Source organism: Bos javanicus, chromosome 25, assembly GCF_032452875.1.
Source record: "Bos javanicus breed banteng chromosome 25, ARS-OSU_banteng_1.0, whole genome shotgun sequence".
NCBI lineage: Eukaryota > Metazoa > Chordata > Mammalia > Artiodactyla > Bovidae > Bos > Bos javanicus.
In genome coordinates, this window is record NC_083892.1 from 33,864,036 (window position 1) to 33,891,163 (window position 27,128).

At 49.6% G+C, this 27,128-nt stretch overlaps 1 protein-coding gene across 9 annotated transcripts in view; it reads right to left on the reverse strand.

Moving 5' to 3' along the window:
- Nucleotides 1-27,128, reverse strand: part of HIP1 (huntingtin interacting protein 1) — a 136,551-nt gene that overhangs the window by 43,987 nt on the left and 65,436 nt on the right. For all 9 annotated transcript variants that reach the window (XM_061401932.1, XM_061401933.1, XM_061401931.1 and 6 more), the window contains exons 2-3: nucleotides 6,290-6,353; nucleotides 74-216 (exon numbers count right to left, since the gene is read on the reverse strand). In XM_061401932.1, the coding sequence (XP_061257916.1) occupies nucleotides 74-216; nucleotides 6,290-6,353 (207 nt within the window). The remainder of the gene's footprint in view (nucleotides 1-73; nucleotides 217-6,289; nucleotides 6,354-27,128) is intronic.

The following is a 27,128-nucleotide window of genomic DNA, read 5'->3' on the forward strand; positions in this document are numbered from 1 at the left end:
GACTCAGGCAACTGCACTTCCCCCACGTGGGTCCCAGGCTCCCCGCCCATCCACTGCAGCCGCAGGCACTCACGTTTGGGTGTCCATCCCGGAGGAGTTTGTGGAACACGTGGCAGAACTTCCAGCAGAGCACTGCGTTGCTGGACAGGGGCAGCCGGTTGACAACAGACCAAAAGGTCTGCGCTCCCTTCTCGTGGTGGGTGCCCAGTATGCACGGTGAGGGAGGGTCATGGAAAACAAAGGTACAGATGGGGCCTGCCTGGGCACCAACCCCGGGTGGGGCCTGCAGCAGGCCGCCACGGGGGTGGTGCCTTATTCAGCACTCTCCAGCAGGGGGCGCCGCTCGTAACAAAGGCACCGAGGATCTGGGTAGGTATCTTGGCAATTTTTTGACAGACGGCAAAAAGGCACCTTATTCTAATATTCATTTTATTAGATGATTTCCCCAGAGACGGCGGTCTCTTGGGAGGAGTGACTTTTTCTAGTTTGCAAAGTAAGTTCTGGGCCAGCAGTGGTCCTGGCTGACCTTTCGTGGGAAAATGCTTTGGTTGGAATTAAGGCTTTGCTGTGGGAAGATGTTTTGGTTGGAATTAGGGCTTTGCTGTGGGAAGGGAGACTCTGCCCTTTAGATTTGCTGAGTTTGTGATGGGGCCTGTGAGGGGGACATAACTGCAGCTAATATTTTACCAACACAATACGGCTTCTGAAAATTCCCTCTTATCCACTACTCAAATGCAAGGGCGTGCTTCAGTTCTTCAAGGGCCCTGGCTACTGACACCTTGGTTCCTCTTCCAAGTAGCACCTGATTCCTCTAAGAGCCACTCTGCTCTTACCCTGAAAGCGGCAGTCTTTGTTTAAAATGTATTAATATTTTCTCTAAATTTAAATGACTCTTGGGACTTCCTTGGCACTCCAGGGGTTAAGACTATGTGCTCCCACTGCAGGGGGCGCTGGTTTGATCCCTGGTCAAGGAACTAAGATACCGTATGCCTTGTGGGTCACCAAAAAAAAAAAAAAAGAAAACGACTCTTTCACTCCGCATCTTCTAACACCTAAATTCCCTGTGTGAGGAATTCTGCCCCCTAGATCCAATTTCAAACATACCTGCCACCCACGGACCACCTGCCTCAGTTTGCATTTAATAAATGTCCTTCTGGCCTTGAGTGATTTTAACAGATCTCCAAGCCTCCGTAATTAGGGAACCCTTTCGGAGGAAAGTAGAGGATTTCCACGTTTCTTTTGTGATGGAAGCTTGTACAGGCTTCACACACCCAGTATCTGGGCATCAATCAACCCCAAGTACAAATCCTGTCTTGAGCTTCCCAGGTGGAAGCTAGTGATAAAGAACCCACCTGTCAATGCAAGAGACATGAGAGATGCAGGATGATCCCCTGGAGCAGGGCATGGCAACCCACTCCAGTATTCTTGCCTGGAGCATCCCATGGACAGAGGAGCCTGGTGGGCTAGAGTCCATGGGATCACACAGACTCAGACATGACTGAGGCGGCTTAGCACAGCACAGCACAGCACGTTCAGGCTCTTGTAAGAGGCACTGCACCATTTAGGAAAGACTTGCCTCAGGTTAGAAACTATGGGACTTACCCAAAAGACATGCTACTTTGCTTCTGAGCTGGAAGGTGTGGTAAAATTCCCTCCTGGGACTGTTATTTGTATTTTGAGAGGGGTTACTTGAACACACAATTTTGGGTCTGGAAGCTGAAATCACCCTTTAAAAAAAATTTTTTTTGGCTTCCCTAGTGGCTCAGTGGTAAAGAACCTGCTTATCAATGCATGAGACGCGGGTTCGATCCCTGATCCCGGAAGACCCCACATGCCTCAAAGCAGCTAAGCCCGTGCGCCACAACTATTGAGCTTGAGCTCTAGAGCCACGGAGCTCGCCCACATGCCCAGAGCCTGTGCTCCCCAAGAAGAGAAGCCACTGCAATGAGAAGCACATGCACTTCAATGAAGAGTGGCCCCCGCTTGCCACAACTGGAGAAAAGCCCAAGCAGCAGCAAAGACCCAGCACGGCCAAAAATAAGAACATAAATAACTAATATTTAAAAAAAAATTTTTTTAATTTGCTTATTTGGTTGTGCTGGGTCTCAGTTGTGGTTTGTGTGATCTAGTTCCCTGACTAGGGCTTGAACCTGGGCCTCCTGCATTGGGAGCTCCGAGTGTTAGCCACTAGATCACCAGGTAAGTCCCCCAGCCTTTGTTCTTAAAGATGGATTTCTGAAATAACTTACAGTTTCACCTCAAGCACAGCCCCCTTGGACTAGAAGGAAGCCAAGAGGAGAGACAGACGGTCCCCTACCCTCTCTTGAGATGACTTCTCAAGGCAGACTGTGGCTCCTTTGCTGTGCTTAGCCGCTCAGTCATGTCTGACTCTGCGACCCCATGGACTGTAGCTCACCAGGCTCCTCTGTCCATGGGGATTCTCCAGGCAAGAATACTGGAGTGGGTAGCCATTCCCTCCTCCAAGGGATCTTCCCAACCCATGGATTGAACCCAGGTCTCCTGCATTGCAGGCGGATTCTTTACCATCTGAGCCACCAGGGAAGCCATTTACCCAAGAGCAATCTGCCAAAACAGGAGCCAGGGCAGGCATGGAGCTGGCTGTGCACACCGGTGTGGAAAGAGGCAAGCACATCCCTCTGTCTTTCTTTAATTTCAAAAGCATCTTAATGCATCCAATTCATGTCAGGCACTCGGGGATATAAAGAAAAATAAGACTCACCCCCCCCCCCCGCCCTCCAGGAGTGGACACCACAGTCGGGGATGCCAACCTGTTCACCTGTCAGGCACCCAGGATAAATGACTGTCTGAACCGCAATTCTAAATGAAGCCAGGCTTCCCAATGCTTATTTAGCTGGTAACGAGGGGAGATGATGCTCTATGAATGTACTGATAAAGAGCGCGCACTGTGGCAGCACACATAGGAAAAGCGCAATGATACAGAGAAGACAGCCAGTCGTTTAGCTTCCACATGTTTGGGTGGACCCAGAGACTGTCACGGAGAAGGCAGTGGCACTCCACTCCAGTACTTTTGCCTGGAGAATCCCATGGATGAGGAGCCTGGTAGGCTGCAGTCTATGAGGTCATTAGAGTCGGACACGACTGAGCGACTTCACTTTCACTTTTCACTTTCATGCACTGGAGAAGGAAATGGCAACCCACTCGTGTTCTTGCCTGGAGAATCCCAGGGACGGGGAAACCTGGTGGGCTGCCGTCTACGGGGTCGCACAGAGTCGGACACGACTGAAGAGACTTAGTAGTAGTAGTAGAGACTGTCACACAGAGTGAACTAAGTCACACACAAAACCAAATACTGTATAAAATCACTTGCATGTGGTTCTAGAAAAGTGATACAGAGGAGCTTATTTGCCAAGCAGAAATAAGACACGGACCTAGAGAATGGACATGTGAATACAGGACGGGGGATGAGGGAGTGGAATGAATCAGGAGATGGGGGCTGACACATACAGACGACTCTGTGTCAGATGACTAATGAGAGCCCGCTGCACAGCACAGGTAACTCCACTCAAAGTTCTGTGGTGACCTAAGTGGCCAGGAAGCTCAAAAAAACTAAAGCTATACATATACATACAGTTGATTCTTTGGCCACCTGATGCAAATACTTTGGCTACCTGATGCGAAAAACTGACTCACTGGAAAAGATCCTGATGCTGGAAAAGATTGAAGGCGGGCGGAGAAGGGGACAACAGAGGAAGAGATGATCAGATGGCATCACTAACTCGATGGACACAAGTTTGAGTAAGCTCTGGCAGAAGGTGGACAGTGAAGCCTAGCGTGCTGCTAGGCTTGGGGTCGCAAAGAGTCAGACACGACTCAGCAACTGAACTGAATAGGTGATTCACTTTGCTGTACAGCAGAAACAAAGACAAGTACATAAAGCAGCTATACTCCAATTAAAAAAAAAGTACCTATAGAGAATAAATGTTCTGTGAGATCTTTAGGCTTTAAAACTCTGTGTGGAGCGGATCTTTTCAACGTTTATTCACCCCTTGGCAACTGGGAGGCAGAGAGACTCCCAGAAAGGCAGAGCTGGAATGTTAGCTTCTGGAAGCTTCTTTGGCCAACACTCTCATTTGACAGACAAGGGAGTTAAGGTTGCAGAGGCCTCACTGGGCCAATTCAAGGTTCCAGAGCAAGTCAGAGAGCTCCAGTGACGGGATTCTGGAATCTGCCTCCAGGTCCCTTCCATCGCTCCAGGGTGCCTCCCTGGCAAGGTGTGCCCTGGCCCTCTCTGTGTTCATGCCCCATTCAGAAGGGCACACTGGCCCAGGATAGCTGTCTCTTACTTCCTATCTCGCGCCAGACTGACGGATTGGTATTCTTCACAGAGAAGGGTCAGGACTGGGTAACTCTCTGAGACAACCAACTGGGACACTAATCTGATTCACGCATTAGTCACTCAGTCGTGTCCAACTCTTTGCAAACCCATGGACTGTAGCCCACCAGGCTCCTCTGTCCATCGGATGTCTCAGGCAAGAACAGTGGAGTGGGTTGCTATTTCCTTCTCCAGGGGATCTTCCCAACCCAGGGATCAAACCCCTGTCTACTGCGTCTTCTGCATTGCAGGCAGATTCTTTACCCGCTGAGCCATCTGGGAAGACACTAATAATAAGGCTTTTCTTGGTTTGGTTTTCTTGACTCAGTAAAGTGTCAAGGGAATAAAAGGGCAAGGTCCGGCGGGGCTCACCGCTGGGCCAGGTTTCTGGGGTACCCGGTAGGGGTTCAACAGCCCCATCTCGCAGCAAAGCCCTAATTCCAACGAAAGCATCTTCCACTAAAGACAGTTGCTTTCCTGCCACTGAAGAGCAGTACACGCTGCCAGGGACATTTCCCGAGGGCCTGACCTCTCCTGGGCATCGCCCTGACAGTATTGCACTTTCTTGGCCTTCTAACCTGGCGGGTCTCCTGCACAGAGGGGCTGGGGTGGGACGGCTTCAAGACAGGCTATGCCAACCTGACTAGTTGTGGGGCAGCCGCCTTGCTGAACCCTGGCAAGAAGCAGCTTCCCAGCCCAGATGGAAACCCAGCCTCCCTGCCCCGTACTCCGTCCCAGCAAACACAAAGGCTTCCCCACTGGCAGCCTCTCCTCTGGCCTCTGGGGAATAGCCCTCCAGCACCTGGACTTGACTCCAAGAGCAGTTCCTGAGGGATCCACTGGCCAGAGTGCTGCCTGTACTACTCTCCAAAGCCACAGACCTGGGATGGTGGCTGCCCAGTAGGCCTATCATGCGTGATCTGCTGCTACTGCTAAGTTGCTTGCTCAGTCTTGTCCAACTCTTTGTGACCTTTTAGACTGTAGCCCGCCAGGCATCTCTGTCCATGGGATTTTTCAGGCAAGCATACTGGAGTGGGTTGCCATTTCCTCCTCCAAGGGATCTTCCAGACCCAAGGATCGAACCCGCTGCTCCTGCATTGCACGCGGATTCTTTACCCACTGAGCCATAGGGGAAGCTGAGGCTTCTGCCAACTCTGCGTTGGTGGTGGGGGCACTTGGTGAAAACCCTCAAATCATCAGTTTCCTAACCCTAGGGTCCCCAACCTCAGGGATCTACTGCCTGATGATCAGAGGTGGAGCTGATGTAATAACAGAAATAAAGGGCATAGTAAGTGTAATGTGCTTGAATCATCCTGAAACCACCCCCTGCCCCATCTGTGGAAAAATCGTCTTCCATGAAACCAGTCCCTGTGCCGAAAAGGTTGGGGGCCACTGCCCTAGTTCTCCCTGACTTTCCCATCTTCTTCCCTCTGGTTTGGGCTGAACCAGCTCACTCAAGAGGCTCATATTTCCATGGTAGAGCCGTTGTGTCGGCTTAAGGCCAACCGCTGCTGCCCAGATCGCTGTTTTGCTTTCATGCTCAGAGAAAGGCATTTGATCAGGTCCCCAAGGGGGTGGTCAGGGTGGCAAAGTGCAGGGCCAGAGTCCTTTGATGATACAAGGGAAAAGACCTCCAGTGCCCCGAGGAAACATCTCAAAGGAGAGTAACTTCAAAGGTCTTGGCAGTTCTGCAAAGCTAAGTCACAGGAGAGGAGCGGGACCAGGCTGGATGGCTGCTGCAGTCCCTTCCACCCCGACGGGCTGTGGGCTCTGAAGCCAGCTGCTGCCAACCCACACTGTTCAGACCCTGCAGGGGCCTGGCCAGTGGGGGGATGCCTGTTCCTTCAGCTGAGCAAGGATGTCTCGCCCTGACCTCCGTCCCCACAAGTTGATGCTCCTCGGGGTCGGTCTTCAGAACAACCTCCAAAAGGATATTTCTGGCATGTTTTTCCTTGACGGCCACTACCTGTGTATTAATGGCCTTGTTGATGCTGACAGTCTGAAAAACAAGAAGTGGGGGTGGGGAAGGGGAAAGGAGGATGAGATGAATAAGCTTCTGACCGTGGCTGAGACCCTTCCAGACGCCCCGCCCCTGCCCCTCCCTCCAATGACTCCTCTCTCCCCGAAGACCCCCGTGTCCCCCTGTCCCCATGCAGGCCCGGCCCCCAACCCCCACCGTGGGGGGCAGAGGCGGGCAGCGCTCCCAGGCCAGCTGGCCCGGGCTGTCCTAAGGCAGCGGGCTTTGCTGCCTGGCATTGGCTGTGCCCAGCTGCTGCGCCCGCCTGCCACTCATTCACTTGGCACAACAACATGGCAATTAAAGCCTGCACAAAGGGATGTCTTTCATCCCCCAGGGAAACATTATTTCTCCGGGAGCAGGAGGAAGAGGCGCTGAGATCAGGGAGGGGCTGTGGCTCAAAGACCATCCGGACGCGGCCCCCGCCCGGCTAGAACCTTCCATGGAGCCTCCCCTAGCTGGCTCGGGTCGACAGTGGTCACTCTCCTCTCTTGTCTCCCTGCTCTTGGGCACTTTCCAACTTCCAACCAAACTCCCTTTTATTTATAAGGCATGACAAATATTCACTCCTTCCGGTTATTTTCAGAATCATAATTCTCTCTTGAAGTTAACAAAGCACATTACACATATGAATATAATTTCTACATACACACACAGGATGGTATCAGGTAGCCTGGTTTTTGAAGTAACAGCCTTTTTCTGTTTTGCTCCCTTCCACAAATGTCATTCTATTCCAACTCAGGTTAACAACCTGTTATGTACCCTACACGTGTACACCCTACACGTACCCCAGTGTGAGCGTGCACACACAATCACACACACACTCCCACATTCTGAAGGATTAACTTTGTCACTGTCCTATAAAACTGGGACTGTCATGCACAGACTTTTTTACATCTTGCTTGAAAATATCACTTGAAAATATCCCATGATATTTTTTCCAAGTGAACTGGTAAAACTCTGGCTCATTCTTTAAGAAGATATAATATTCCACAGTGTGGGTGGATGTGATATATAGCAACTGGTACTGGGAAGCAATTTATTTCCACTAAACTCTTTTAGTAAACATTCTTATACATATATCCTTATTAATCAATGCTTTCATTCCCAAGGAATAGAGTATAAGGAGTGAGATTACTGGCTCCACGTTTTTTTTTTTTTTTAACTTTTCATTATGGAAAAGTCCAAGCACACACAAATGCAATGGTCCGTCTAATAAGTCCTCATATAATCAGTCCCCAGCACTATGAACTTGTAGCCAAACACGCTTTCTTAAGGATGAGGGGTCACAAACATTTTCTGTGAAGAAGCAGTTAGTAAATATTTTAGCCTCTGCAGGTCACATGGTCTCCATCACAACTGTTAACTCTGCCACTGGAGTGAAAAAGCAGCCTCAGAGATACAGAAATGAATGACTGTGGCTGCATTCCGATAGAACTTTATTTACAAAATCAGGAGGTGGTCTGGATTTGGCCTGTACCTCTCGTGTCCTGGGGCCTCTCTGGTGGCTCAGTGGTAAAGAATCCACCTGCCAAAGCAGGAGAGGCGGGTTTGATCGGGTCGGGAAGATCCCCTGCAGAAGGAAATGGCAACCCACTCTAGTATTCCTGTCTGGAAAAGTCCTACGGACAGAGGAACCTGCTGGGCTACAGTCCACGGGGTCGCAAAGAGTTGGGCACCACTGAGCACATGCCTGGTGTGCTGACCTCGGCTTTTTACCATTGGTTACTGATTCCCCTGCTCCCTGGATTATCTGCAGGAAATCCCAGGTGTTATGCTATTTTACCAGCAAATATTTCAGTAAAAATCTCTAAGGGAAAAAGAAAAAAAAAGACTGAATGTTAACCGTCATATTATTATGATCACACCTAAAATTTTAAGGATAATTTCTTTATTTTTATTTTTACTTTTGGCTGTACCAGGTCTTCACTACGGCATGGGCTTGGTTGCCCCGTGGCATGTGGGATCTTAGTTCCCTGACCAGGGATCGAACTGGCACCCACTGCATTGGAAGCGCCAAGTCTTAACCACTGAACCGCCAGAGAAATCCTTATTTACCTATTTTTATATATAGTAATGTGTACATTTTAATTGCAAACTCCTAGTTTACCTCTCCCCCCACCACCCCTGCAACCCTTTTGGTAACCATAAGTTTGTTTCACAAACACAGGTCTGTGAGCCAGACTCAAATTCTTTAACAGCATAAGCTCTGTTACGGGTGGAATTGTGTCTCCACAGAAAAGATCCGTTGGAGTTCAAATCCCCCAGCACCTGTGAACATGATGTCATTTGAAATAGGGTCTTTGCAGAGATAGTTAGGATGAGGTCGTACTGAATTAGGGTGGGTCCCAAGTCCAGTATGACTGGTGTACTTATAAGAAAACCACGTGAAAACCCAGGGACACAGACACTCAGGGAGAAGAGAGCCATGTGAAGATGGAGGCAGACACCAGAGGGATGTGCCTACAAGCCAAGGAATGCGAAGGACGGCCGGCAACCAACAGAATCTAGGAAGAGGCCAGGATGGAATGTCCAAAGGGAACATGGCCCCACTGGCACCTTGATTTTGACCTTCTTGCTTCCAGGACTGCGACAACAAATGTCTATTGTTTTAAGCCACCCGATATGTGGTAATTGGTTGTGGCAGCCCCAAGAGACTAACACAGGCTCCTTTCCCCATCAGGCTTAGTCATCCCTGAAGACAAGGAGAGGGCAGACACTTCCTTCCCTCTTCTCTATGGCACAGGCAGGGGGCGCCATTGAGCACAGTTGTTGGCTCTAGGTGCAATGGTTAGACCAGTTCAGAAGGAATCTCACATAAGACATGCTGCCAGAAAGGGGTAAGAAGTTTACTCCCAGGACTTCCTTAGTGGGCCAGTGGCTAAGACTCCGAGCTCCCAATGCATGGGGCCCGGCTTTGATCCCTGGTCAGGGAACTAGATCCCACATGCCACAACTTGGAGTTGCATTCTGATACTAAAGATCCCACGTGATTCGAGAAGCCTGTGCACTGCAACGAGAGCGTAGCCCTGGCTTGCCACAACTAGAGAAAAGCCTGTGCAGCAACAGAGATCCAGCACAGCCAAAAATAAATAAAATATAAAATAAGCCTTCTCTCTTTGACTCTTAAAAAAAAAAAAAAAGATCCTGCATGCTGCAATTAAGACTCATATAAGGGCTTCCCTTGTGGCTCTGCTGGTAAAGAATCCACCTGCAATGCAGGAGACCTGGGTTCGATCCCTGGGTTGGGAAGATTCCCTGGAGAAGGGAAAGGCTACCCACTCCAGTATTCTGGTCTGGAGAATTCAGTCCATGGGGTCGCAAAGAGTCGGACACGACTGAGGGAATTTCAGTTCACTTCACAGCCAAATAAATAAATAAAATATTAAGAAAATAAGTAAATCTCAGGTGTTCAATCAGCATCTTTGGCTTAAAAAGTTTATTGCCCCAAATCTCCCGTTGAGGCAGTACTCGTGTCCTCTGGAGGCCAGTGCTTCCAGCTTTCTCGTCACAAGTCCTTCCTTGAACCTGTTTCTCGGCTTCTGCTTCCAGGCCTGTCCCAGGCCATTCCCTTTTCTTCAGACTTCCTCAGGCGAGTCACACGCTTTCAACTATGTTTCTCTCCTGGCTCTGACACAATGATGGGATCCTGGCTGCAGACAGACCTCTGGGCAAAGTGACCACATTTGCTGAGCCGTTAAAGGTTGCCTGCATTCATAAGGAATTATAAGGGACCTAATAAATGTAAGATGACAGTCAGAGACTCAAATCCAGGACGGTGTGAACTGGACGTGGCCAGGTCCTAGAGGGTCGGGAGAGATAGCCAGCTCTAAGGGCTGTGTTGTAAGGGCTGTGATGGAAAAAGAGAAATCCTTGTTGGTTGGAAATGCTAGAAACTGAGTCAGGGTCTCGAGAGAGGGCTGAGATGGGTGGGGTTTAGATTTAGTCCACAAATATCTGTTTATACTGACGGATCAAAGACCAGTTGCCCGAACTTGTGGTCAGTATGAGCCTCACTTACAAAACAAAGAAACAAAACAAAAACAACCTTTAAATTCCCTTAAGCCACATTAAAGAATATCTCATGAATCTGTAACTCTAGACTGCATGTGTGAGAAAACTGAAAATGTTCTGTCCTGTGAAACTGTGATGCTGCTCAGGGAAACTAACAAAGGAAGAAGGGGGTCACCTGTCTCCCAGGTGTTCCCCTGACACTCAGACTCCTCTCAGTGATGCTGCCTACGAACTCGAAGGGCATCTATGATTGTTGCCCAGAAAGGCTAAGTCACCCACTTGCCCGAGGTCATTCTATTCAAGTGGCCAGATCCTGGAGCCCAGCTCCAGAAAAGCGGGAACACAAGGACCAATTGGGCCATTGGGCCACACATGTGCAAGGGCGGAAGTGGGGATAAAAGCAGAAGGGGAGGTGGCACTCAGTGGGGGTGAAAGGGCAATGGGCCTCGTGCAGGGCAGAAAAGGACGGAAGCAGCTGGAGGAAGAGTTGAAGGAAGCAGCTATATATATATATTTTTGGCCATGTGGGATCTTAGTTCCCTGACCAGGGATCGAACCCACGCCCACTGCATTGACAGCTCGGAGTGTTAACCACTGGACCACCAGGGAAGTCCTAGAAGCAGCTATGAATAGCAGAGAAGAGAAGAAATGGAGCTCTCAATCTAAAGGGTGGACGTGAAAATGGAAAGAACTGGACGTAAGGTGGGCTATGAAACAATTACAATAGGACTGGCCGGCCTGGGTTTGACCCCTGGTCAGGGAACTAGGGTTTGATCCCTGATCAAACTGATCGAACTGGGTTCGATCCCTGGTCACGGGCTTTCCTGGTGGCTCAGCTGGTAGAGAATCCACCTGCAAGGCGGGAGACCTGGGTTTGATCCCTGGGTTGGGAAGATCTCCTGGAGAAGGGAAAGGCTATCCACCCCAGTATTCTGGCCTGGAGAATTCCATGGACTCTATAGTTCATGGGGTCACAAAGAGTCAGACATAACTGAGAGACTTTCACATTCACTCTCAGGGACCTAGATTTGCAATTAAGACTCCCGGCGCAGGAAAATAAATATTTGGGGCGGGGTGGGGGAAGGCCAAGTAAATTGCCAAGACCCCTCCACCAGCCAGTGGAGAGCTAGAACTCAGACTTGGATGTGGGGCTCCACAGCTCAGGCTCTGGATAACAAACCCCATACCAGCCACACCACAGACAAGGTCCACAGACTGGAGAAATGGGTGAAACTTCATAAGATGCAATCCAGCAGGTATAAAGGAAGTTCCCTATATTTAGGTCTAAAGAGAGCACAGGGGAGATATGACGCAGAGCAGCACTTGTGACAATGATTTAGGTGTTTTATTTGGCTGCTAACTTAATAAAAGCAACATTGTGCTGTGGCTGATCAAAATGCAAGTCTGAGTTCCAGATGTATTAAAAGAAGCACAGTGTTCAAAATGAGGGAGAAGATGGTTCTAACTCTCTAGGAAGATAAATTCACATGTAAAACACTATCTATTCACTGTTAGACTTTGTACATTATCAAGGGAACTGGCAAACTAAACTACTTCTAGAAGAGAGTGACCTAGACAGGGATGCACGTGGGGCCTGAAAACATTTTAGAGGAATATCAATATTCTGAAAGGTGGATATGTGGAAGGAGGAATAACTCCAGGGATCAAAACTAGACCAATGGGTAGAAGTACTGTGAGGCGGTTTCTGGATAAGTTTAAAGCTGTCTCATGAAAGAGAATTTCCTATTATTAGAAGTATACAAGTAGAACTTCCCTGGTGGTCCAGCGGTTAAGAATCTGCCTGCCAGTGCAGGAGACAGGGGTTTGATCCCTGGTCTGGGGAGATTCCACACGTGGCAAAGCAACTAAGCCCATGAGCCACAATTACCGAGCCCATGTGCCTAGAGCCTGTGCTCTGAAACAAGAGAAGCCCCACTCGCTGCAACTAGAGAAAGCTTGCAGGCAGCAATGAAGATCCAGCACAGCCAAAAACAAGTTAAAAAAAATGAAGTATCCAGGCAGAGGCATGGAAACCTCTCTCTGTTGTTGTTCAGTCACTAAGTTGTGTCCTACTCTTTGAGACCTGGTGCACTGCAGCACACCAGGATTCCCTGTCCTTCAGTCCTTCAGTGGAGTTCGCTCCTGGAGTTTGCTCAAATTCAAGTCCATTGAGTTGGTGATGCCATCCAACCATCTCATCCTCTGCCCCTTCTCCTCCTGCCTTCAATCTTTCCCCGCATCAGGGTCTTTTCCAGTGAGTCGGCTCTTCACTCCCTTTATTGGAGCTTCAGTTTCAGTTTTTGATCTCCTTCCAGTCCAAGGGACTCTGAAGAGTCTTCTCCACACCACAATTCAAAAGCATCAATTCTTTGGCACTTCTTTAGGGTCCAACTCTCACATCCATACATGACTACTGGAAAAACCATAGCTTTAACCATACAGATCTTTGTCGGCAAAGTGATGACTCTGCTTTTTAGTATCCTGTCTAGGTTTGTCATAGCTTTTCTTCCAAGAAGCAAGCGTCTTTTATTTTCACGGCTGCAGTCACTGTCCACAGTGATTTTGGAGCCCCAGAAAAAAAAATCTGTCATTGATTCCATTTTCCCCCTTCTATTTGCCATGAAGTGATGGGACCACATGCCATAATCTTAGTTTTTTGAATGCTGAGTTTTAAGCCAGCTTTTTCATTCTCCTCTTTCACCCTCATCAAGAAGCTCTTTCCTCACTTTCTGCTATTATAGTGGTATCATTTGCATATCTCCCAGCAATCTTGATTCCAGCTTGTGATTCATCCAGCCCAGCATTTCACACAGGTACTCTGCATGTGGGCTTCCCTGGTGGCTCAGCGGTAAAGAACCCACCTGCAATCCACCAGCAGTAGGAAACACAGGTTCGATCCCTGGGTCAGGAAGATCTCCTGGAGGAAGGCATGGCAACCCACTCCAGTATTATTCTTGCCTGGAGAATCCCATGGACAGAAAGAAGAGCCTGGCGGGCTACAGTCCATAGCATCACAAAGAGTTGAACACGATTGAAGTGACTTAGCATGCACGTGGACACACTGCGTATAAGTTAAATCAACAGGGTGACAATATACAGCCTTGTCACACTCCTTTCCCAATTGTGAACCAGTCAGTTGTTCCATGTAATGTTCTGTTGCTTCTTGACCCACATACATGTTTCTCAGGAGGCAGGTAAGGTGGTCTGATATTCCCATCTCTTTAAGAATTTTTCAGTTTGTTATGATCCACATAGTCAAAGGCTTTAGCACGGTCAATGAAGCAGAAGTAGATGTTTTTCTGGAATTCCCTTACTTTCTCTATGATACAATGAATGTCGGCAATTTGAATCTCTCCTTTAGATTTGCCAGGCCACTTTGGCCAATAATTTTTTAAAATTAATTTTTATTGCAGTATACTTGCTTCACAATATTGTGTTAGTTTCTTGTACAGCAAAGTGAATCAGCCACACGTACACATACATTCCACTCTTTTTTAGACTTCCTTCCCATTTAGATCACCACAAAGCATCGATGGCCAATCCTTTGTAATTCATTCCTTTTTTCTTTTTGAAGTCCCGTTTCTCTTCATGCATTTGACAACAAGCATATCGTCTTACCTCCCGCACCGAGATTAAAATCCCAAGGGTGAGGACCCTGGCTTCTGCCCTCGTGGGCCCGCAGCTGCTAAGGCAGGACAGAGTCTTAATAAATCATCAAATCATTAAGGACTTAATGACTGCTTCCCGGTGAGCCTGCCTCTAAAAAGCACCAGGAATGTGATTCATGGTCTCCTAAGGAAATCTGCTCTCTTTCCCCTCTCCTCTGAAGGAAATAATTGGGTCTGGAGCTGGGCAATGCCTGGGGGGGCCGAACCCCAGGCAGAGGGTGGGAAGTCTGGGGCTCCATTGCTCACCTCCGGCCCAGGTTAGAGAACATCCTCCAAGAACAGGCTGTTTCCCAGATTCCCCTGGAATCACACAGGCCCTAAGACCGCGCAGCGTCTCCCCTGAAAGAGCGGCATTGTACGCCACTTCCTGACCCAGCTGGCCCCTGTGTCCCAGGCTGGTTCCGGAGAGCCGATTATCAGCAGGCACGGCAGGAAGGGCCGCTTTCCCCCAGCCTACCCCCTCCCCGGCACCCCCACCGTCCTCTGCGCCCTCAGGACAGTGGCCGCCAACAGGAACTCTTCAGGCCGTGCTTCTGTGGGGAGCCAGGCCCGGGCCGGGGCTGCGGGGGCAGCTGGCCATGGTCGGATCACGCACACAGCTGCTGGCAGGGCCCAGCGCTCGGTCTGCCAAGGCCGGGCTGGCTCGCAAAGGTTCCATGGCAGGGGCAGGCACCGAGGATGTGCCTGGTGGGGGGGTGGGGGTGGGGATGCAGGGGGTGGTGGCAGGTCCCCAAAGCCGGGGACCAGAGGGCCCACCGCCCGGGCCAAGTACAGGAAAACCAGAGACCAGGCAGGGCAGAAGGAAAAAGCGGGAAATGGGACAGAAAGGAGACAGAAGGAATGATATGGGCACGCAGAGGGTTGGAAGCATTTGCTCAGCAAAGCCACAGGTGGCCACCACCAAGGGCCTCGGAGATGAGCAGCGGGCGGTGGGGCGGGGGGGGGGGGGGGCGCTGGGGGGCGGGGGGGGGGTTACACACTGCGACCCTCACCGTATCAGGTTTGGAAGCTTGGGATAAACAGATGAGGCTGGTGGTCCGGTTAGCGCCTGTGACTTGGTTTGGTCTCTTATCTACCTCCCGTACCCTAGTCTGCAACCCTGCAAAAGTTTCCAGAATCTTCTTTCCAAGTGCCTGATCCCGAGACGCAGGGCAGAAAGGATTCACAATGTCCCTCAGCTCTGTGACTGGTGAGACGTACAAACCAGTGTTGGGAGCAGGGTGGCCAGGGCTGTGAAACACCCAGAACAGCTGAAGAAACAAGCGTTCAAGATGGAAGACGCTGGGGAAGCCACACGAGTGTCCCTCCACAGAGGAATACAGAACGAGGTGCGTCCACATGACGGACTATTATGCAGCTCTGAAAGGAAGGAAATGCTGACACCTGCTACAACATGGATGAACCTCGAGGACATCAGGCTGAGTAAGCCCAGCCAGTCACAAAAGGACAGACACTGCTGGATTCCACGTCTATGAGAAATCTAGCGGAGTCACGTTCAGAGAGAAATAGAACAGGGTTTGCCAGGGGCTGTGAGGAGCGGGGCACGGACAGTTAAGGTTGAATGGGGACACAGTTTCCAGTTCCAGAAGACGAAGAAGCTCTGGAGATGGCTGGTGGTGATGGTCATGCAAAAATATGAAAGTACTCAGTGCCACCACACTGTACACTTAAAAGAGGTTAAAATGGTAAAATTTATGATATAGACATTTCAAAATATACATACTTATTTATTTATTTGGCTGTGCTGGGTCTTAGTGGGATCTTCAATCTTCGTTGTGGTATATGGCATCTTTAGTTTCGGCGCGTGGGATCTAGTTCCCTAACCAGGGATCAAACCTAGGCCCCCTGCATTGGGAGCTCAGAGTCTTAGCCACTGAACCACCCGGGAAGTCCCAGTATACACATTTTTACCATGATAAAACACACAAAAAGAGGAACTGATGTATGCTACAACAGGGATGGATCTCAAATACATGACGCTAAGATGCCAGACACAAAATGCCACATATTGTATGAGTCCACTTATATGAAAGATCCGGAATAGGCCAATCCACAGAGACAGAAAGCAGATTACTAACTGCCAGATTCGGGTAGGAGGGGGAACAGGGGAGCAACTGAACAGGTCCACTATTTCCTTTTGGAGTGATGAAAAACGTGCTGAATTAGATGGCTGTGATGGTCATACAACATCATGAATGTATTAAATGCTACAGAACTAATACACTTTACATTGGTTGATGGAGAATTACGGGATGTGTAAAACAAAATTTTTTTTAAGGAAGAAAATACAGAAGAACTGTGATTTTGACCGAATATCTACTATATGCAGGGCAGGGCTGCCATGTAGGCTGTAGGACTGTGCTATACAAAGCCCGGTGGGTCTTTCCCAGGCGATGGGGATGATCCATGTACCTGGACCAGCACTGCCTGGTCCAGGATACCATACTGGTGCCACAGGAGATGTGAGTGAAAGTGGATCTTGTCACTAAGAGTTAACTATTTATAGGGAGATAAAGACCATCCTCTTCCTGTTCCTCTTCCTATTCTTTCCTTCCTTGCCCTGACTCTGCAATTTCAAGTGAGGAAAGAAAGCAGCGTGGGTACACGGGTTACCTACGCCTATGTGTGCAAGCAAGACCAGACAGCTAAAGCCAAGATGAGATGGGAATTCCAAAAAATGTTTCGAGACCCCAAAAGGGCTACCTTATCACGTGAAAAGTCAAAAGAACAAGCAGGGAATGGGCGTGCTGCTTTCAGCAATGATGCCATATTGATGATAAACGCCTATTTGTTGCTTCTGTCTTTTCTGTCCAGAATGATCTTTGAACTGAAAGAGTCAGAGTGTGTCGAAAGAGCAAACCCAAGGCGAGTCAGGAGTCTCCCCGGAGCTGAGTGAGCTCAAGCTTCCGACCAACACACAAGGCATTAAGACAGTAAGGGTTGGGAAGATCCCCTGGAGGAGGAAATGGCAACCCACCCCAGTATTCTTGCCTGGAGAATCCCACGGATGGAGGAGCCTGACGGGCTACAGTTCATGGGGTCGCAAGAGTCTGACACGTCTGAGAGACTACACAACAACAGCAGTGATGCACAAATACTCCGGGCATCGTGGTGAGATCTTGGGGAAACGGACTGGTATCCAAAGGAACAGACACAGGTGAGGATAAAGTGACTGACCAGAAGAGAAGGCAAAACTCCACACACGATTCACAAGAGATTCCTCAAAGAAGAGGCAGCACCCATCACCCGGAGCCCACTTACATTCTTGGAAGCAACTCCTGTGAGACTGACCTCCCTTCCCCTTTAAGACGTGAGGCCAGCATCTCAGGAAAACCAAGCAGATGGGATGTGCGTCTGACTTTCCGTCCTCAAGGATCTTAACACAGTCTCGCATAACATCTTGTAGACAAGGATGAGAAAGAATAGGGGCTACCATGATGGGAAAGACGCCCCCCCAGCTCTGTATCCCTAAAGATCCCCAGAAATTTCCGACAGGCTCTGAATCAGACCATCCAGCACGAGGGTGACTGATTACCGAAACGGAGAGCCCAATGCATCCTCCTGATGGGGGGAGGGAGCCAACAAACTCCGCCTTCCCACCCTTATTTATCAGGACTATGGAAGAGTCCCCTTCAACCAGGCCATTCTGCACATTCTCAGGCAAAGATCAGCATCCTCCTCACACTTTGTCCCCCAGCCAAACGAAAGCTCCCGTCCCCCACCAAGGGCAGCCCAGTGTCTCCTGTGGGGCTCAGCCACTCCGCACACCAGCTGCCTCCCCTCCCAGGGGAAGGCATCTATGACAACCGCGGGGTACCCACGAGGGCCTTCAGAAGGTCCCGGGATGGAGGGCACGAGGGTTAGATCCTGAGACACCGCGTCTCAGGGAAAAAGGCGACGCTGGCTCATCTTCCCTCTCCCCCACCTGCAGGCTGCCATAGCTTTGGAGAGGCATGCCCTGCCCTCACCCCAGTTCTGTTCTCTGGTCACAGACAAGGCTCGTTCTGCTTTCCAAGTGACCCAAACTGCCAGACCGCCACATTCACAGGGGTTGCGCCGAGGACTCACTCAAGTCCCTCCTGGGGCCAGGACTCTGCCTAGAAAGTGATGCCTTGGGCCTGCCTGTCCAACGCATCCTGGTCATTTAGGAGGGGCCGAGCTGGGCTCGAGCAGCCTTTCGCAATGGCCTTGGCTTCCAGAGGAACAGCTGGTCTGCACGAGTGGAAACCCTGAGCTGTGTCTTTCCCCAAACCACCCGCATTGCTCAACTTCCTCTCCTCCCCTCACCATGCCCTCCAGCACTCTCCACCCAGATTTCTAACCTGGAGGTTCATTTTGCCTTTTCTCTTTCAGCAGCACAGGAGTGACTTTGCTCTGACTTCCCCAAGACATAGGGCTGGGACATCGGGGGGTGTGGTGGGTGAGGGGGGTGTGGAAGGCGGCAGAGCACAGGACCACCCTCCCTTGGCTCCGTGCCTCTCCCAGACCCCACTAAGTGTCTCTGTGTCTAATGAATGAGTCAGGAGGCACTCAGGACACCCTGCTAGTGCCAGAGCCTGCCACTTTCCCCATCCCCCAAACCTCTGCTTTTTTGTTCTATTTCTACAGCAAAATCCCCCAGAGAAGGGAACAGCTACCCACTCCAGTATTCAAGCCCAGAGAATTTCATGGACTGTATGTATAGTCCATGGGGTCACAAAGAGTCGGACATGACAGAACAACTTTCAAAGCAAACTCACCTCCATATTACTCTAAAGCCTTCTCCCTCTACTTTCCTCTACCCCAGACACAAATACAGCAGCAAGAATAACTCATGAGTCCTCCCAGCTGAGAAATCATGGGGTCACTCATCTCGTGAAATCAAAACTCTTTGATGAGGCTGCAGCGACGCCCCCTCACACCTCCTCCTTCAGCTTTATTTCTCACTTCAGATGGTGGTCTCCACATGACTGTGACCCAATTTTCCCAAAAGAACTTATAAATAGAGCCCTATTTTACACAAGGGGGTGGCTGAGCGAAAATATGGTACTTGACTCCAGCAGTGAATCCGGTCACGTTAAATCTTCCCAATTCACCTGTTCGGCTCATTCAAACGTGTGGACCAGGTGTGCCTGGATCATCATGGCAACGGCATTTCTCCTTTATTGTCTAGCCCTTCAGTCTGTAGAGAGCTTTCATTTGCATGATGCTGAGAAACCCTGGCAAGGAAGCTGGGCACACTTTATTTATTTTAAGATAAATAAATATTTATTTATTTGGCTGTATCCGATCTTGGTGGAGGCACTCTGGGTCTTGGCTGCATCACGTGGGATCTCTAGTTGTGGCCCGTGGGCTTAGTTGCTCCAGGGCATATGGGATCTTAGTTCCCCAAACAGGGATCGAACCCTCATCCCCTGCATTGCAAGGTAGATTCTTAACCACTGGACCACCAGGGACGTCCCTGGGCACACTTTATAAACAAGTGGGTTTGGAGAGACCCAGCCACACCAGCCAGGCACAGGCTGTACACTGTACAACCTTGATGGTTACAACTGAATTCTTAGCCAGAGCCAGCTTGTTTACTAAACTCCTGCTCTGACCTTAGCACATCTGTTATGGTCTTTTGGTCCCATGAGAATAAAAAAGGAGAAAGTCTTTCAGAAAACCTAGAGAGGCTACCTGAAGAAGACCCTCCCCGAGGTCAGACAACCTCTAAACAAATCAACTAGTACTCTTGTCATGGAAACAGGTCCTGGTCTCAATTGTCCACATACCTTCCACCAAACCTCCGTAATACACAGTTGTGCTACGGTAACCCACTCCAGTATTCTTGCCTGGAGAATCCCATGGACAGAGGAGCCTAGCAGGCTACAGTCCCCGGGGTCGCAAAGAGTCGGACATGACTGAGCGACGAACACTTTCACTTCACTTTCACTCTTTCTCGAGAGGAACTCGCTCCAGGTTGAGGGGAAACAGGCTGAGTGTTGGGCCTGTGGCGTCCAAGGTCACTGTGGGCAGATACTGTTGAGAGCACCTGGACTACACTCCATCAGGCAGAGGCCCTGGGAGCTTTCTCTCACCTGAGATAGTGACAGGTGGGTGACGTACTGAGAGGAGACCAAGAAGGGACATTCCTGAGCCCTGAACCCCAGTCCCCAGACAAGTCAGCCAGCCTCTGCTCACAGTCTAAGGCCAAATTCATAGAAGGGACCTTCTGCAAAGCCCCAAAGGGGATGCCTGTCCAGCCTCATTCTCTCTTTAAAAACAAAAAAAAAAAATTACTTGGCTGCATGCTTAGTCATGTCCAATTCTTTCCAATCCTTTGGACTATACCCCGCCAGGCTCCTCTGTCCATGGGATTTTTTCGGGCAAGAATACTGGAGTGGGTTGCCATTTCCTCCTCCAGGGGATCTTCCCTACCCAGGAACTGAACCTGTGTCTCCTGTGTCTCTTGCATTGTAGGCAGATTCTTTACCTGCTGAGCCATCAGGGAAGCCCACTGGGTCTTAGTTACAGCACTTGGGAACTTCAGATGCAGCGTGTGAGATCTAGTTCCCTGATCAGGGATCTAGTTCCTTTACCAAGGATTGAACCAAGGCCCCTTGAATTGGGAATGCGGGGAGTTTTAGCCACTGGACCACCAGGGAAGTTCCCCACAGCCTCGTTCTACAGAGAGTAAGCATGCCTGTGAGAAGGACAAATACACACGATGGTTTTTTGTTTTTCTGTCAGTGGCTCTCCAACCTGGCTGTACCTGAGTATCACCCAACAGCCGACCCCTGGATCCCAGTATGCACCTAAGAGATTCCTTTGCTCCACCCACGACTGGATTCTTCTGGTCTGAGAAGGGGCCACCATTTATCATACTCTAAGCCCAGCCATGTTACAGAAGAACATTCTATGTCAAAGCCTAAGGGAGAAGAAAAAACTCAGCCAAGGGAAAATCGGGAACGAAGAGGGGGAAGAATGAGAGCAAAGGAAAAGGAAATAATAGACAGTGGAAAAATGGAAAAAGAAGAGATCCCCTCAGCTCAGACACGCATACCTTGATATAAAGTAAATACAATCTTCTTTTTTTTCCAGAAAACGTGAATTGACGCTAAGGACAAATTAGGGGATTATTCGTTTTACAGAAGAATTTGACATCAGAGGCCTTTAAATAGAAATCTCTCCGCTAGTACATTTAAAATAGGATTCCTTTTACAGAAGTGTGATTTATACAAAACCCCTGTTACATAAACCTCAGAAAAAGAGTTCTCCTGCCATGTAGTCTGGCTAACTATAGAACTGGCCCAATAGAGATGGTCACTGTCTTCTTCCAAAAGATACCCAGCCCTGCTCTCCGTGACCTACATCTACTGTTTTATCTGATTATGGTTCACTGATTCTTAAAGGGCCCCTGGAGTCTCTTCTCATCTTCCCTAAACTCAAGGAAAACCCGCTCTGAACTTTCTTTTTTAAAGAGTATTTATTTATTTGGCCGTGTCCGGTCTTGGTTTGGGCACTCCGGATCCTCGCTGCGGTGCACGGACTCAGTAGCTGTGGCACTGGGCTCTGGAGTGCGCAGGCCCAGTAGCTGCAGCGTGTGGGCTTCGTTGCCCTGAGGCGTGTGGGGTCTGAGTAATCAGGGATCAGACCTGCTCCCCCTGCATTGCAAGGCAAACTCTTAATCACTGGGCTGCCAGAGAAGTCCCTGGATTCTTTTCATACTCAATCATTCAACACATATTTCCTGAAGCCTATCATATGTTGGGCAATACTCTAGGGATGGTGACTTCAGCCATGAAATGAAAAGACGCTTGCTCCTTGGAGGAAAACTATCACCAACCTAGATGGCATCTCAAAAAGCATAGATATTACCTTGCCAACAAAGGTCCATCTAGTCAAAGCTATGGTTTTTCCAGTAGCCATGTATGAATGTGAGAGTTGGACCATAAAGAAAGCTGAGCACCAAAGAATTGATACTTTTGAACTGTGGTACTGGAGAAGACTCTTGAGAGTCCCTTGTACTTCAAGGAGATCCAACCAGTCAATCCTAAAAGGAATCGGTCTTGGATATTCATTGGAAGGATTGATGCTGAAGTTCCAATACTTTGGCCACCTGATTCGAAGAACTGACTTATTGGAAAAGACCCTGATGCTGGGAAAGATTGAAGGCAGGAGAACGGGGGGTTGAATGGCAACACTGACTTGATGGACATGAGTTTGAGCAAGCTCTGGGAGTTAGTGATGGACAGGGAAGCCTGGCGTGCTGCAGTCCATGGGGTAGCAAAGAGCCAGACACGACTAAGCAACTGAACTAAACTCAACTAGGGATACAGTTGTGAACAAAAAAAAATGATGTCTCTGATCCTGTGACTCTTATATAACAGTGGGAGAGAGGAAGTAAATAAAGTACACAGTACATGAGATGGTGATCTACAGAAGAAAGACAAGGCTAACAACAGGGCTGGGGCATTCTAGGCTGGTGTTAGAAAGAACCTTGCACAAGGTCATCAGGGGAGGCTATCTGAGAAGGTGACACAGCCATGCAGTAGAAAGTGATGAGGAAGCAAGCCGGGCAGACACCTCAGGGACAGTTCCAGGCACAGCCCACCTGGCAGGTGTAAGAAATAGCTAGAGGTCAAGCGTAGGACAGGGAAGTCTGATGTGCTGCAGCCCATGGGGTCACAAAGAGTCGGACATGATTGAGCGAATGAAGTACAAGAGTGTAGCTGGCGCTGAAGAGTCAGAGGTGGGAAGGGCCAAACCGCTAGGGACTATTGTTAAGGACCAGCTTTTGTTTTCAGCAAGACAGGAACCACTGGGAAGTTTTGAGCAAAATGGTGATATGATCTGACTCACTTCTGTAGAGGATCCCTCTGGCTGCTGTGCTAAGAAGAGGATTCAGGGACCAGCCTGGAAGCAGGGACAATGGTCAAGCTGCTGTTGCGTTAGTTCATGTCGGAGATGACAGGAGCTCAGACCCGGCTGAAGCTGAGATGTGATGGGCTGAGATGTGACGGGATTTGGATACGTTTTGAAAGCAGAGTTGACAGGATGCGCTGATGTTTGGACGTGGGGTGTGAGGAAGGAAGGAGTCAAGGAAAGTGAAAGTGTTAATTGCTCAGTAGTGTTCAACTCTTTGCGACCCCATGGACTGCAGCCCACTAGGCTCCTCTGTCCATGGGATTTCCCAGGCAAGAATACTAGAATGGATTGCTATGCCCTTCTCCAGTGGATCTTCCTGACCCAGGGATTGAACTCAGGTCTCCCACCTCGCAGGCAGATTCTTTACTGGCTGAGCCACCAGGGAAGTCCAAGAAGTCAAGGAAGGCACCATAACTGTTTGCCAGAGTAATGAGAGGACCCAAGTTGCCATTAACAAGATGCAGAGAATCATGGGAGGACAGGTTTGGGGCAGGGCAGATCGGTGCTTCTTTTTTGGACATGTTATATAAAGGATGCTCACTGGATATCCAGATGGAGCTATAAATGAGCCAGGGGATGTGCAAGCCTGGAGTCTGATAGAGCTTCTCACTCACTCTTAAGTCTCTCAGTCATGTCCAACTCTTTTAGACCCCATGGACTGCAGCCCACCAGGCTCCCTCTGTTCATGGGATTTCCCAGGCAAGAGTACTGGAGTGGGTTGCCATTTCCTCCTGCAAGGGATCCTCCCAACCCAAGGATCAAACCCTAATCTCCTGCTTGGCAGGCACATTCTTTACTGATGAGTTCTTGCTAGATACATCAGTTTGATAGTCGTCAGCATAGATAGACCCTAACGGAATCAATATTCAGATATACTTGGTCAGTCTGGTGATCCTTCTTCACTGAGGCCTTGCAAGAAAGAGGGGAGGGGGAGGGAGGGTGACCTGCTTTGGGAAGATGGGCACCAGGAAGCTTGCAGTGGATGTGTCAGTTTGGGGGGGCAGGAGGCAGGGATGGGAGTCTGGGGGAAGCAGAGGAAATATAAGGATGAAACATCTGGAGTCCCATCACAGGCCCATTCATCCCAGCTACATGGCTCCAGGCCTGGGGAGAAATCCTTCTGACTCATTTCCACTGAGAGAACACGTCGGTCAATGTCAAGCTCGAGGTTCCAGGAACGTGCCTATTAACATACAACCAAAGCACAGACATCACTGAACTCAGGTTGGAGCCAAAGAGAAGACAGTGGACATGAGCAGGCAGGATCCAGCTACCCTCGGGAGGCCTTGGACTGTCCAGCTGGCAGGTGGAAACCTTGATGGATATTTCCAGCCCCAGACCCAGGCAGTAACAACGAGCTGGGGTGGATTTGCTAAATGGTCTTCTAAAGTGGAGAGAGGGGTGGTTGCTAATTCTGGAGGCGGATTTCGTCATCAGCTCTGGGGCTGTGATGTGACTTCCTGGGAAAGCGGAGCAGCCAGAAACGTTCACTTCTTGTTTCTTGAGGGGTGAAGGAGAGCCCTTCCTCTGGGGAAAAGCCACACGGTTCAGAAGTGCAGGGTGTAGAGGGAGATGCCCAAAGAGGCCAGGCAGGGTGAACCCGCACCAGGCACCCAGGCCTGATGCCCTGCTGGTTTCTGGGCTACCAGCTACTGATGGTCATGACATGGTCAGACCTCTCATTCTAAAGCACAGCTCCTGAGGATTTCCCGGGTGGTCCAGTGGTTAGGACTCCCAACTCAGGGGGCCCGGGTTTGATCCCTGGTCTGGGAACTAGATCCCACATGCCGCAACACCTGGCAGAACCAAATAAATAAATATTTAAAAAGCAATAATAAGAAAGCACAGCTCCTGGACTTCCCTGGTGTTCCAGTGGTTAAAACTCTGCACTCCACTGCAGGGGGCACGGGTTTGATCCCTGGTAAAGAGCTAAGATTCTGCAAGCTGCATGGCATAGTCAAAATAAATAAATAAAAATAAAGCACAGCTCCAACCATGCTAGACACATCCAGGGACTCACAGCAGCACCTCAAGCCTTTGCTTCAAGCCACCCTTATAACCTAGATTAACCCCCTTTCCCCAAACCATCTGCGTATTTAAGTTCTGCCATTAACTGGTCAGTCATGACTGTATTCATTCAATAAATTCACCCATCAGACAATACTGAGCACCTCTGTCAAGTGCTGCACTCAGTTAACTCACTGTTAACTCAGGAGTAAGTCAGAAGTCCTGGCTTCAAAGACAGCGATCTAGGTGGGGAGAAAGATGGTGGCATTGTATACACAGCCAGTGGGAAGAGGGGTGGGTGGGGGCAGGATACAGGGAGGCCTGGGGGTAAGCATCCCACCAAGCTGGACAAGTCAGACATGGCAGCCCTTCCCTGGACCCAGTGAGCCAGCCTAGAGAAGGTGCATTCAGGGGAGAGGCCAGCCAGTGCCGGTCACAAAAGTGGGGGTCAGTGCCCAATGGCAGTATTGCCAGAGTGTGAAAAAGCCAAGAGGAGGCTGGCACCAGAGAGTCCAGTTTACAGAGTTACAGGGCAACAGAAAAGAGAACTGTCCAAGCAACTTTCCCTGCAAGCACCACTCCGCCCGAAACACATCAATGGCTTCTCCTGTCGCAGAGCATGGGCTCTGGGGTGCATGAGCTTCAGTAGTTCCAACTCCTGAGCAGTAGAGCACAGGCTCAGTAGCTGTGGGGCACGGGATTAGTTGCTCCACAGCATGTGGGATCTTCCCGGATCAGGGATCAAACCCCATGTCTCCTGCATTGGCAGGTGGATTCTTTGCCACTGAGCCACCAGGGAAGTCCCTTAAAAGCCCCAATCTTAAAGCCCAAGTTACTAAAGTGTAAAAGCAGTGACTAGATAGACACGCATCAATGTGTATACAAGGATCTCACCTCAACTGTGGAGAATGGATACAGCCAAATGTCTATTAGCACGGGAATGATTACAGTGAAGTGATACACGGCTCTACTCGTCTGGAAATATGAATCGCTGACGGTTGCTAAGTGCTCGTCCTGCACCAGACACTGGTCTAAACCACGTTCAGACACACTCACTCCTCTACCCTTAGGACAGCCCTTCACATTCCCCTACACATGCGGGAAAACCCTGGCTCAGGGAGCCCCAGTTGCCTGTCCAGGTGAGCAAGCGGTGGACACAGAATCTGAACCCCAGGACCCATGACCTTGACCACTCTTTGTGTGTTTCCAGATCTAAGACACAGTGAAAGCTAAACTACAAGTTTACAAAACTGCATTACGGCATGGCCCCATTTTGTTTAATATGCGTGTGTATCTGTCTATACGGATGTGCTTGTACTATGCTGTGCTTAGTCTTTCGGTCGTGTCCAACTCTTTGGGACCCCATGGACTGCAACCCCGCAGGCTCCTCTGTCCATGGAATTCTCCAGGCCAGAATACTGGAGTAGGTAGCCATTCCTTTCTCCAGGGGATCTTCCCAACCCAGGGATTGAACCTAGGCATCACAAGCGGATTCTTTATCCTTTGAGCCACCGGAGAAGCCCATGGATATGCTTACTTTTGGTCAAGTCAAATGAACATCTGGCCATTTTTTACTTCTAAAAACTGTCCTTTCAGCCGGTTCAACCTTGCACGTGTATGTGTGTGTTGGTATGTATACCTACACGCCTACAGATAAGAAAGTCTGTAAGGATCTATACCAAATTGTTAGCAGTGGTTTTGGATAGTGGGAATATATATGCCTGATCTTTGCTTTTTTTCCCTTACACTTCTTCATATTTTCTGAAGACTGGCACAAGTTAAATGTTTTCTTGTGCATGACCTGTTTCCTCACTACAGCTACATGAGATTAAACTGTACCAAAAGTGGGGTCTTCCCTGGTGGTTCAGTGGTTAAGAATCTGCTTTCCAATGCAGGGGACTGGCGTTCCATCTCTGGTGGAGGAACTAAGATCCCACGTGCCTCGGGGCAACTAAGCCAGAGCGCTGCAAATAGAGAAGCCTGCGCAGCGCAGGGAGACCCAGTGCAGCCAAAAAAAATAATAATAAAAATAAAATGTGGGCTTCCCTGGTGGCTCAGTGGTAAAGAATCCACCTGCCAGTGCAGGAGATACGGGTTCAATCTCTGATCCGGGAAGATCCCATGTGCCTCGGAGCAACTGAGCTCGGGCACCACAACTACTGAGCCTGTGCTCGCAGCC